Raw genomic sequence first — 12,349 nt, 5'->3', positions numbered from 1 at the left:
TCTTGGTTCCTGAACCTATCTGGTTCCACCTGATTCTGAAGACTTGGAAGGAAGCAGGACTCTTGGTGCTGCAAGCCCAGGGGTGGGGCATTGCCTGACTGCTGTGTGGTGTGAGTGTTGAAAAATCAAATGAGCAAACAAGCAAACATTCAGCAGAGCCCAGATAAAAGAATGGGAAGAGCCAAGGGAGGTGTGCTGCTCCGTCAGGGACTAGAAGATATCCTCCGTGACTTGGCTAACTACTCTGCTTTTATTTTTCCTTGATCATCTGAATCTGATTACAAGTCATGGCGATTCCAAGTTGTCCTGTCTTTTGTAGAAAAGAAGAATAGTGTATCAGATTATACAATAAAAGAATGACTAAAACCAGATACTGGATTCTGTTCTAGGTCTTTCAAATGTATTAACTCATTTAATGTCTACATACAAACTTTGGCCAACATCTTCTCCTCCCCCACCCCAAAATATCTTCATATCTCAATTCAGATTACAAATTCACTCATTTCAGATGCAATATCATCCAAATACATTTTAGATAAATTGATAAGGTGTTGGCTCCATTCTTTGTAAGAGAAGATTCACAAATACTTTTGCATAAGAGTTATAGAGCAAAGAGAAGAAAATCTTTTTAAGTTATAAATGAGTACATTGGGCCTTTTCGGGGCTCCTAAGGAGTGATTTCTCTAAAGATGGAGTAAGAAGAGCAACTGGGGAGAGACAGAGGCCCAGAGCTGACAAAAGTGAACATTAATTTCTTTCACTAGCTATTTATGAAATTCTTTCTCCTGCTTGAGTCCATTTATTGTATTTAGCAGATAGCTCAGGAGAGACTAAATTTCTTGCCCTTTTCCTTGTTTCCTTGGGCAAACAACTGGGGATCACGGGACACCTATCCCTTTGGCTGAGAGCACTGTACCTTAAGAGGTTCTGGAAGAAGTGCTGAGAGCTTCTCTGCATATTCATGCATTGGAGGGTGGAGAAAGACAGGACTCGTGTGCCACAGGCGGCCAAGCTGCTTTTGTGCCACTGCATTTATCTTCCTGGATAAACAGAAGATTGGAGTTACACACTACCTTTTCCCTCCACACAAATAGTAGGGCTTGGTCTGCTTTGTAAGAGTTTAAAGAGGCAAAATTCATTCACACCCAAGAGTAACCAATTTCTCAACCTCTAGAAGTGTTTGGTAGTAGGATGTATTATCTCATTCCTCCCTAATACGAATGCTCAAAAGGAGACACAGTGATTGTTAGGGATTTTCAGAAAATAACTTCTTGGTTTCGGAAGGAGCTTGGATGGAGAATTTCCTCTATGTTTTCTTGTTCACTATTCTTTGAGCATTCTGGACAATGGACATGGCTAAGAGGTAAGCCTGAGTATCTTTCCATCTTATTTTCTAAATGTCTTTAGTTATAACAAGCACATGAATTCAAGAGCAATAGCTTTTCCTTGATAGGAAAAGCTCACCTGGCTGTGAGCAGTGGCCAGTCTAGATAAACAGTTTTGTAATGACGAGCCACATTCCTTAAAGGACTAAGCTAACTTTATACAATCAGAAGGTTCATTTTGAAAGACTGAAGGAACTAAGAGTAGGTAGGTTTGTGGGGTTGAGGTTGGGGGGGAAAGCCCCAGATAGCCAGGCTAGCTCATGAGAGAGAGTCTGGCTTGTTTCAAACATGCCAGTCATGATCTAACTACCTAAAGGGAGGAGAAGAGGAAGGACAGGAGTAACATAAAGCAACAGCCTAGGAAGTACAAGGCAGGCAACCGTTCCTCATTTTCCTGTGGGGCCTTTACTTTCTCTTCGTTAAATGAACTCTGTTACATTATTTTACTCCTAGCTTTATTTCTATACTGTCAGGGAATAAAAACTCCACCACATTTGTGCATCAAGCACTGACTAGAAAAGCAAAACCTAGATACATAAGGCCAAATAGTATGACACTAAAATGAAAGGACCTCTAGGATATAGAAACAAAAGCCATATAATGAGTGATTGTTGTTCTTAATGTACTATGTTCTCATCTCTTTTGCTGTCCCTTGGTTATCTCATATTGTTACAGTATCTCACTTTGTTATCTGATATATTGGATATATGCGTATTTGGTTATTTGAAAGTGGATAGGGAAGGGGGGAAAACAAGATGAGGGGTGGGGGTGGGGGGGAGGGAAATGGGGACCAAGACATGAGAAAAGGTATCAATGTATGTGAAGTAATGCACTTTCTATCTGGTGAATATAATGTAACCCTTCTATTAATTACCAAAAAAAGAAAAAAGGAAAAAAGAAAAAAAGGATGGAAGCCAGTATAATAATAATAATAATAATAATAATAATAAACCTTTTATTTCTATTTCTTGGAGTTTATTTAGACAAGCATCATTTTATATGATGCTTTTATTTTCTCCTAAGAATAGCCATCTTTGTTCTCATTGTGTGAATGTTTAGAATGTTGTTTAATCATGGCCAAGTGTAGTTATTTGTCTTTTACTATCCATTGGGTTTACTTGTAGATTTATAGGCTACTACAAATGAGGGAAACTATGTTTCTTTGGGTCTAGCTTACTTTGCTTACTGTAATGTTTTACAAGTCTCCTTTTCCTGATGAATGGGGCCAGTGTCATTCTTTCTGATGGAAGCTTAGAATTCCATTGTGTATATATACAACATTTTCTGGATCCATTTGTCTACTGAGGGGCATCAAAGTTGGTTCCATATTTTGGTATGGTAAACAATTCTGCAATGAACACTAGGCACTATGTCATAAATGAACTATACAACTTGAGACGGGGGAAGGAAATCTGGAGGGGAAAACTGGGAGAGAATGAGGGAGGGGATGACACCATTCAAAGAAATTATACTCATGTAGTTGTAACTCATCTGTACATCACCTTTACAATAAAATTAAAAAGAAAAAAGAAAAAGAAAGAACAATTGGTAGAGTGGGAGCATATTTCAGAGGAGAGAAACTGTTCTGTTGTATCAGATTGACTGTAGGAAATGAAGGGCAGAAATGAGTCCAGCACCAATGTAGCATCTTTACCTGGAACTCAGGGAAAACCCCAGGAGCTAACTGTTCCTGGGAACCATTCCAGGGAAATAATGGTTGCTTGGCTGCCCTGCACCCTCACAAGCAGGTGGTTTGCATGTGCTTCTTGAAGAAACAAAGTTGTGAACTGAGCTAGCTTTGTTGACATGATGGATTCAATGTTGGGTTCTGTTGGTTTTGAGCTGCGAGTGGAATAGCATGCAGTGGGATGTGTTCTAGGCAGTAGTGGAAAACCCAATCTCTGACTATAGTAGATTAGTTTTTAAAGCCTGATTGAGAGACTTTGGCTGATGAGGGATCAAAAAGGCTGATGATACTAAGAAGGATGAATCAGTCAGAAATAGAGTAACTCAATAAAGATGATAGTAGTGGTTACATGACAATTCTGTGGTGAGAAATCAGGGAGGAAAAAAGCAGATAGAAAGATAGACAACCAATGAAAAAACTGGAGTCAAGGGCCGGGAGTTTGGCCTAGTGGTAGAGTGCTTGCCTAGCATGCACAAAGGCCCAGGTTCGATACCTCGGTACCACATACATAGAAAAAAGCCAGAGTGGTGCTGAGGCTCAAGTGGTAGAGCTCTAGCTTTGAGAAAGTCCAAGGACAGTGCTCAGGCCCTGAGCTCAAGCCCAGACTGGCAACAAAACAAAACAAAACAAAAAAAACCTGGAGTCACTGGGATTAGACAACAGATGGAGATCAGAAGAGCAAAGACCATAAAACCAGTTACAGCATCCACCCCTAGAAACAATGTCAAGATTATTGAACAGACTTAATGAAAGTGTGAATTTGTACTGTGCCTAAAGTTGTGCCTGCAATTTATTTCACATGTTCCCTGGGCCTTGTATGGTACTAGTGCCTTCTATAGTCAGAAGACAAAAGAGAAGGCATGGAGGAGAAAGTAAAGGCAGGGCCAGAAGACAACTGGCTTTTCCTCCTGACATTGGAGGAAGAGATCCTTAGGCTCCTGCTGAGATGAAAAGTTTATTCAATGTATTTCAGACACATTACTTTTCCCTCTCTTATCTATTGTTAATTGTATTGGCCAGATTGTCACAAAAAGAGAGACAAGGAGAAAACAGAATGACTGCAAGAGAGCAACTGGGACCTGACAGAGTGTGTTGATGGGCAAGGCTTCAGACATTTCTATGTCCAGCTAGGATTGCAGCAATCTCTTTTTTTTAATTTTTTTATTTTTAATTTATTTATTTTTTAATATTTTTTATTGTATTTAATAAAAGGGTTACATGATATTTGCCAGATAGAAGGTGCATTAATTCACATACATTGATACCCTTCCACATGTCTTGGTAGCAATCTCTTTTCTTCAATCCATCTCTTTAAGTCCACCAAGAAGATGCTTAGGCTGTAAATTATTTTGAATCTTTTGACATATCAGATCTATCTATCTATCTATCTATCTATCTATCTATCTATCTATCTATGTGTCTATCTATGTATCTATGTATCTATGTATCTATCTATATCTATCTATCTATCTATCTATCTATCTATCTATCTATCTATCATCTATCTAACTAGATTGGTCTGTCTGTCTGTCTGTCTGTCTGGGATATGAGAATCAAGGTTTCTGAGTCATCAGGATACAACTATTCTGGCGAAGCTAACACTCCTTCCACTCCTTGGCTCCTGAGGATACTCACGGGTGGCAGTGACCAACGCTGACAGTGACAATTCCAGAGAAGAAGTCCAGGTATCTGTTTCCCTTTGAATCAAAGAGCCACTCCATGTGGCCTTGGTGAAGCAGCAATGGCTTCTGGAAATATTCCACTGCCACTGGAGAAAGATGCTGCTTATGGATCTCTAGGACACGGTTGTAGGGCATTGACTGTGGAGAGACAGAATGAAAATCTCCCTTTTCCTTGGCTACATGGTCCTTACAAGGTCAAGGGCAGGCTGATATATGGGCCCCTCGTCTCTAGTGATCCGAATGCAGACCTGCTGCCTGTAGTGGCCCACAAGTGGGATATCCACATCCTCACTGGAAGAAACTGCACTCTTCTTCTACATTATTTGTTTGTTTGTTTGTTTGTTTTGCCCATCCTGGGGCTTTAACTCAGAGTCTGAGAACTCTCCTTGGGTATTCTCAAGGCTAGAGCTCTAGCTCTTGCTGAACCACAGCACCACTTCTGGCTTTTCTATGTATGTGATACCGAGGAATCAAACCTGGATCTTTGCGCATGCTAGACAAGCACTCTACCAGTAGGTCATGCTCCTAGCACTTCTTGTACATTTTTAAAGTTAACTAATTAACTTTGTGTTTTGTTTCTGAGTTAAGGTAATGCTAATTATGAACAGGCTAGCTTTCAACCCCTGATTCTTCTGCATTCTCCTCCCTAGAGGCCTGTATACCTGACTAAGGTGTTTTTTTTTTTTTTTTTTTTTTGCCAGTCCTGGGCTTGAGCTCAGGGCCTGAGCACTGTCCTTGGACTTTCTCAAGGCTAGAGCTCTACCACTTGAGCCTCAGCACCACTTCCGGCTTTTTTCTATATGTGGTACTGAGGAATTGAACCTGGGTCTTCATGCATGCTAGGCAAGCACTTTAACCACTAGGCCAAACTCCCGGCCCAGGTTTTTCTTTTCTTTTTGTTTTAGCCAGTCCTAGAACATGAACTCAGGGCCTGGGCACTGTCCCTGAGCTGCTTTTGCTCAAGGCTAGAGCTTTACCACTTGAGCCACAGCACCACTTCCAGTTTTTTCTGTGTATGTGATTCTGTGGAATTGAACCCAGGGCTTCATGCATGCTAGGTGAGCACTCTACCACTTTCTCTTCACTAAAATCATTATTTGTGGTCTTTTGGTCTTCTCCTCTGTAGTAAAGATAGGAAGAAGACTTAGGTTTTGGACTTTGAATTGCTTTATTTTAGTAATGAAAAATAACATTTGGAAATAAATGTCATTCTTGTTGCTTTAGGTTATTTATTTGTCAGTAGGTTATTTATTGGGAGCTTGAACTCAGGGCATGAACACTGTCCCTGAGCCTTGGCACTCTGTCACTTTGAGTCACCAGTGCCACTTGCTAGTTTCTGTTTTCTTTTTCCTTTAAAATAAAAATAAATGAGGAACTGGTACTACTCATTTTCAAAAAATACTGCTGAAGGTTGAACCTAGAACTTTAGTTGTTCTGGGGGCGTGTTCTATAACTGAGCTACATTCTAGCACCTGGTCTTAATCACACAATTCACACAATTTTTCTGCCATGTTTTTCTTCTTCGCCGGTTCTTCTTGATTATTGGCTCTGTAATTTCTGATCTATGAGTATTATGTAGAATAAACTTCTTCCCTCCCTTCCTCCCCCTTCCCTTCCTCTCTTCCTCCTCTCTCTTTGCCTCCCTGTGTCTCTCTGTATGTATGTGCCTAAGAGAAAAAAAGCAAATCTAATCTGACTCTGACAACACAAAGCTAACTTTGTGACTTTTGTGGAAGATTCGGGATAATCACATTATGCATTGTTTAAGTAAATAGAAATGAGACCATTTAAAAAAGTAAATGTGTGTCACCATGCTTGTGATATGTGAAATCCTGCAGTTTGTATATCATATGGGCAGTCTCTTCCTCAAGCAGCTTAGTCTCTGTCGTGCACGCTTGGGTGAGGAGGAAGGCTTCCTCCTCAGGGAGTAAATGGTGTAGAAAGGTTTTAGATGTTCCCAATGAGTTAAGGGACACAATATTTAGGATGGGACAGCTTTGTGTCTAGCAGGATGTTTTATAGGTTCTTCTTGAGAAAACACCGAATTGGGATTGCCTAAGGGGAATCAACTTTTGGGAGTTCCTTGAAGCCTTGAGTCCTACCTGGTATTTTGGGGGTGAGAAGTCACACGGTGGCATGTTAGGTCTTGTATGAAGACTGTGCATGAATGCAGGAGTCCAGGAAGCACCTACTAAAAGCAAAACGACTCAGGTGACAATCATATATAGTCACCTGAACCCAAGGTCATTAGGCAATTTTTTTCTTAGTTTTTTTTCCTTCCCATTTCTCTCCTTCCCTATTTCCCTCTCTCCCTTTCTTTCTTCCTTCCTTTTTCCTGTACCAGGATTCGGGCTTGAATTCAGGGGCTTGAGTTTTTTCCTTGGCTTTTTCTGCTCAAGGCTGGAGCTTTATCACTTTGAGCTATGCTTCCATTTCTAGTTTTATTTTCTGGTTTAATAAGAGATAAAAGTCTTGGGTATATTTTCCCAGGCTGGATTTGAACTGTGATTCTTAGATCCTTAAATTTGAATTTAAAAACAGGTTTCTCATGTTATGGACATGGTATTGGAGATAAAAACATAACTACAAAGACATAAAAATCTACGATGGGCTATATACTCTATAGACATAATGTTTTATTACATAGATTAATATGCATCTATGACATACAAACCTTCAGCTTAATTTTAATTATGTTTTAAAATCTAAGTGCCAATGGTTGTATATAGAGATTCCTTTCTTGAATACTTGTTTGTTAAATATGACATTTGAAATATGATGTAAAAATCAATGTTACTAAATTCTTTAATAAAAAAACAGGTTTCTCAATCATGAAGTTTTTTAGATGAAAGAAAACAAAGATAGTTGTCCTGAAGTAATCCAGAGAAGCATGGAGGATGCTGGGGCAAGTTCAGGGTTTTCCCTACATCAGGCCCTCTACTGTCTGTTGACCCAACCCATGTGGACTGCAATCCTCTGAATAAGCACAATGCCTGCCAGCCCAATATATGACAGGAATCCTTTCAATATGACATCAGGGGAGCCTTCTAGGCTTTGATCTGTGGAGTGCCTGAATCATAGCGTGTGCCAGTCTGATGCTCGTTGGTTCTCAATAAATGTGGAATTGATGGCTGTTGACTATTTGTTCTGTAATGACTATTTAGTCACCAATGTCATTGTTAGGCAATGTGCTGAATTAATACTTGCAAACAGATTTGGAAGTCAACATATCCAACCTCAATAGGCTGTCATCCACAAGACCGTCTGGAAAGGAGAAAGCTGAGTCAGAAAAAAGTCATTAAGTGTTTTGACCTAAGAAAGATTTTAAGCTTGAGGGTTGGGCAGCAAAACAGCCATTTTAGAGATATGCCAAGAGTGGTAAACTAATTGTTTAAGCTCATCAAGTTGATTACTTGAAGAACAAGAAAAACAAGAACAAGAACCAGTCCAACATTAGTCCCTGTCATTCCTTTCACCTCTTTGCAGCACTGGAATGGAAACATGGAATTAATATCAGAGTTCAAGAGGCATATTATATATATGTTTGTTTATTTGAAATAGGGAAGGGAAGGGGGGAAACAAGATGATTGGGTGGGAGTGGGGGAAGGGAAACGGGGACAAAAACATGAGAAGGGGTATCAATGTGTGAGAAGTAACTCCTTTATATATCACCCCCAACAATTAAAAAACAAAAGCAAAAACAAAAAAGAGGTATAAGCACTTCTGGAAAAGTGTTCTATGTTTTGAAAGATTTAAGTTCAGTATCAGGATAATTTACAGGTGGAAAGAGCTGAGGAAGTGGCACTTCTAATTAAGCATGAAGGTTTCTATGCAAGAATAATAATAGTGGTGTTTTGTGGGGCGATGAAGTCATGGTCCTGAGAACTCAGTGAACAACTAGGTTTCTAAATGAAACTGGAAACTGATAGGTCTGAATATATTTCTTTCAAAGATGTCCCATTCACTTTTCTGTACTAAATAATCACTAATGTCATTAATTTGCTCTTACTTTAAAAGCAAGTAGCTTTGCTCTATCCATGCACAGAAATGACAAAAAAAATGATAGCTTAAGTTTTCTGAGAATTTCACTGTATCAAAAGCTTTTCACTGTGCGCCTCTAAATTAGTGTTCTGAGATAGCCTTCAAAAACAACAATATTTCTGAGAATTTAAAATCCCTTTATTCAGTCTCATTTTCCTATCTGAAAATTGGACTTATCTGTTGAGGAGGCTGTAAACTATTTTTCTCCATTGCTTTGGTAATTATGAGAGTAGGTTGGAGAGAGACGTTAGTTCAACAGAAAAGCTTTATAACAGTTGAAGCAGGTTCATTCATACATCCATCCACTCACTGATTGACTGAACAAAGAGATGAGCATAAAATTCTACTTGAAGGATAGAAGGAAGGAAAAGATAGGAAAGAATGGAGATAGATGTCAACCAAACATACAGTATAGAAAGATTTAATCACTAAGTGAAATAATGTCTTAATACTTGAAAATCTCTTTCCTGTTACACCATCCCTCTTAAAAAACAAAACCCTAAAATTATAGTAATAATAATGACAACTGGTGAATAAAAATAAGTGACAATGTTTCAGTTTCCCTTATTTGTGAAAAACAAATTGAAATCAAAGTATCTAGACAGTTGCATTCATTCTTTATTTCAACTAGCCTGTATTTTGAGGATGACATAGGTTAAGGGCCAACAGAGCTTTTATTGGTTTCTTTGACATTGTGTCATTTGGGAGGGAGAAGGGATAGCTCAGATTTGGATTACTATAATGGTGTTGAATTCAAGTGCTTCAGAATTGGCATTTTTATTGTTGTACTTAATCTGGTGTTGTCTTGTTAGACTAAATACAGATAATAACTACTGATTTTTGTTCAGTTCACCAGTTTCTCTTTCATTGCACATGAACAACTCAAGAAATTAAAAACAAATTCAATCTGAAGAACAGCACTTTCATGTAAGTGCCAAGTAGGCTAAATGTATTTAATTTCCCAGCTACTTTAGTCTCAGTTTCACAGAAGAGAAATCACTTAAAGTTAGTTTTCTTTTCTACAAACAATAACATTAAACAGGTAAAGCCATCTGGTAAAGCAATTGAAAGAAACCAACTTTTGTGGCCCTTTGGGAATTCTCAGGGACATTATTTTAAAATGATAAAAGATTTTCTAATCCTATTAGGAGTTTTCAATTGAGAAGGAATATTTATCAAGGGTTTTCTCATCTTCTAAAATAAAATATATTATGAAAGATTCACTGTGGTAACTAGAATGTATCTATAAGTGTACAGGTAAACACACCTGAACAGTTAAAGTAAAACAATATACACTGGGACATGATAGACTATACAGATCTCTAGGCACCAAAGACCAAAGGAGGATTCTCAGGAGAGGATCATTTATCTAATTTTGGGAGAGTAAGGAATGGGGTGGGGAACCACAGAAATGGTGAGATAAAGGGTGAACTAGACATGTCTGAAAATGAACTACACAACTCATGGGTAGGGATGGGAGATGACAGCTGAGAGAGGGAGGGAAGGGATGCCATTGTCCAAAAAGAATTGTACTCTATCTGGCTTATGTAACCACACCGTGTGGTTACCATGCATGTGGTGGCATGCATCTGTTATCTCAGTAATGGGGGAAGCACAATGATTGGGGTCACTGGTAGGCATCTATTATCCTCAGCAACCTGAGGAAGCACAAGTAAGAGTGCCACACATTGGCCAGCCCAGGCATAAAGCAAGATGCTGTCTGGAAATAACCAATGTGAAAAGGGCTGGAAGCATTAGCTCAAGTGGTAGAATACCTGCTCAGCAAAGGTAAAGCCCTGAGTTCAGTCTTCAGTACTCCCAAAAGAAAGACAAAGCTAATAGTTTACATAGTACTACCTTATGATATACCCATATGTACACATTTATATCCATCTATGGATACTACAGTAGGAAGGATTATGACATTTAGTTTTGCCTACGGATACTAATTTGCCTACTGATACCACAACCCTATTATATTTTCTGTTGCCTTCTTTAATTTGTTCTTTTTCATATATCACTAATGGATTTTTTATGTTACTTGTTAATCAAGCATGCATTGAGTTTCACAACATTGCAGTGGAATGGAGGAGGTAAAAGAGGAGAGGATTATTTGATATATTGTATATATGTTTATTTGAAATAAGATAGAGAAGGGGGAAAACAAGATGAGGGGAGGGGGTGGGTGAGGGTAATAGTTACAAAAACATGAGAAAGGGTAGCAATGATTGTTAAGTACTGCATCTTCTATCTGGTGAATATAATATAACCCTTCTATTAGTTACAATAAAAATTTAAAAAAGAGGAGAGGAGTAGAGGAAAGAGCAAAAGGAAAGTTAAGAGAAATACAAAGACAGAATTGACTGAAGTGGAGAATGGAAAAGAAGCCCCCTACGCCCATGTAAAGCCTGAGACACATGAACTTTAGCTATGACCCACACATAATGCAGATGGATAGCCGATTAAGCTTCTGTTTGTAGGAAGGACGCCAATGAGATGGAGGTGGGGATTCAGAGAGCCAAGATCCATGTGAAAATAGGAAGCTGCCAGTGTCACCTGGCCCATTTTCTCCTCAGGTGTCCTATACCTTTTGGGGAGGGGAGGGTCTGAACTGGTCCTGGGGAGAGTCCTGGCTGCAGGTCTGGAGAATCTCAGAGTCTCTTTGTGAACGCAACAGGAGCATTACGATCCTACCCACCCTACACGATAGAAATTTGTGAGCATATTTTATGTCTTTGAGAAGTCACACCAGGGCATTCATGCATTGAATTTAACACTTTGTTTTGAATTGCATTCCTTTGAATTCTTCTTTAGATTATAGCAGACTTAGCTTGCTGTGCACAGTCTGCTTTTATTATTGACACATTTCATTTTGGAATAAAAGGGAGCATGCCAGTCTATTGGTTATGAAAGGGGGACATGGAATCACTCAGGGCAAGATACTTCCTCTGTTACATGCAGTTCTAGAAGACCCTCTCCAGGCACACATGCCCAATTCCAGGCATCACCTTCTAGACTTTTCCCTCTGCTGACCCATGTCCCCTTCATTTCCACTCACAGTTCAGAAAGGAATGTGTCCTGAGAGAGGAGGTGTCCAGGTGCAAGGCCCTCTGTAAGTATCTGCAGGCTAGAGTCATTTCTCTGAGGAAGTACGTGCACTGCAACTGCACTGAGAACTCCAGTGGAAGCAGGTCAGTGGAGGATGGGTTCCAACTGTTCACTAACCCATTGGACTTTGAGACTAGGAGGAGGAGGAGGCTATCAGGAATCCCGGATTGGTGATTCCAAATGTCCTCAGGAAAACCCTAGACTGGCATGCCAGTGCCTACAAGAGTACCCTAAAATGGGAAGAGAAAGGTGTTAAGGGGCAGAAGAAGGGAGGAACTGAGAGGGAAAGAAAGGGGAAACAGAAGTGAATAGGAAGGGAGAGGAGAGAAAGGTGAGATAGGCAAATGAAGCAAAGGTTTTGTAATGACATCAGTGGCTCATGTTGGTGAGCTGCCCTCTGCAAGAGGACCATACTTGTGTGAGAGAATGCTCAGGATTTGTTGAAA

General features: G+C 39.5%; 1 protein-coding gene across 2 annotated transcripts in view; it reads right to left on the bottom strand.

Annotated features, from left to right (window-relative positions):
• Agxt2 (alanine--glyoxylate aminotransferase 2) overlaps nt 1-12,006 on the bottom strand; it is a 37,351-nt gene extending 25,345 nt beyond the window's left edge. Inside the window, exons 1-4 of one of the 2 annotated variants that reach the window (XM_090332054.1) lie at nt 11,854-12,006; nt 6,857-6,945; nt 4,708-4,892; nt 917-1,040 (exon numbers count right to left, since the gene is read on the bottom strand). In XM_090332054.1, coding sequence (XP_090188180.1) covers nt 917-1,040; nt 4,708-4,892; nt 6,857-6,945; nt 11,854-11,932 — 477 coding nt within the window. In that variant the 5' untranslated portion in view covers nt 11,933-12,006. The remainder of the gene's footprint in view (nt 1-916; nt 1,041-4,707; nt 4,893-6,856; nt 6,946-11,853) is intronic. The other variant, XM_090332055.1, reaches the window with a different exon arrangement.
• Nucleotides 12,007-12,349: the final 343 nt, after the last annotated feature.

This window comes from Megascapheus bottae, chromosome 4, assembly GCF_031878675.1.
Source record: "Megascapheus bottae isolate mThoBot1 chromosome 4, mThoBot2.hap1, whole genome shotgun sequence".
Taxonomy (NCBI): domain Eukaryota; kingdom Metazoa; phylum Chordata; class Mammalia; order Rodentia; family Geomyidae; genus Megascapheus; species Megascapheus bottae.
Note: the sequence above shows the minus strand (reverse complement) of the source record. Positions and strands in the feature narration are given on the sequence as shown.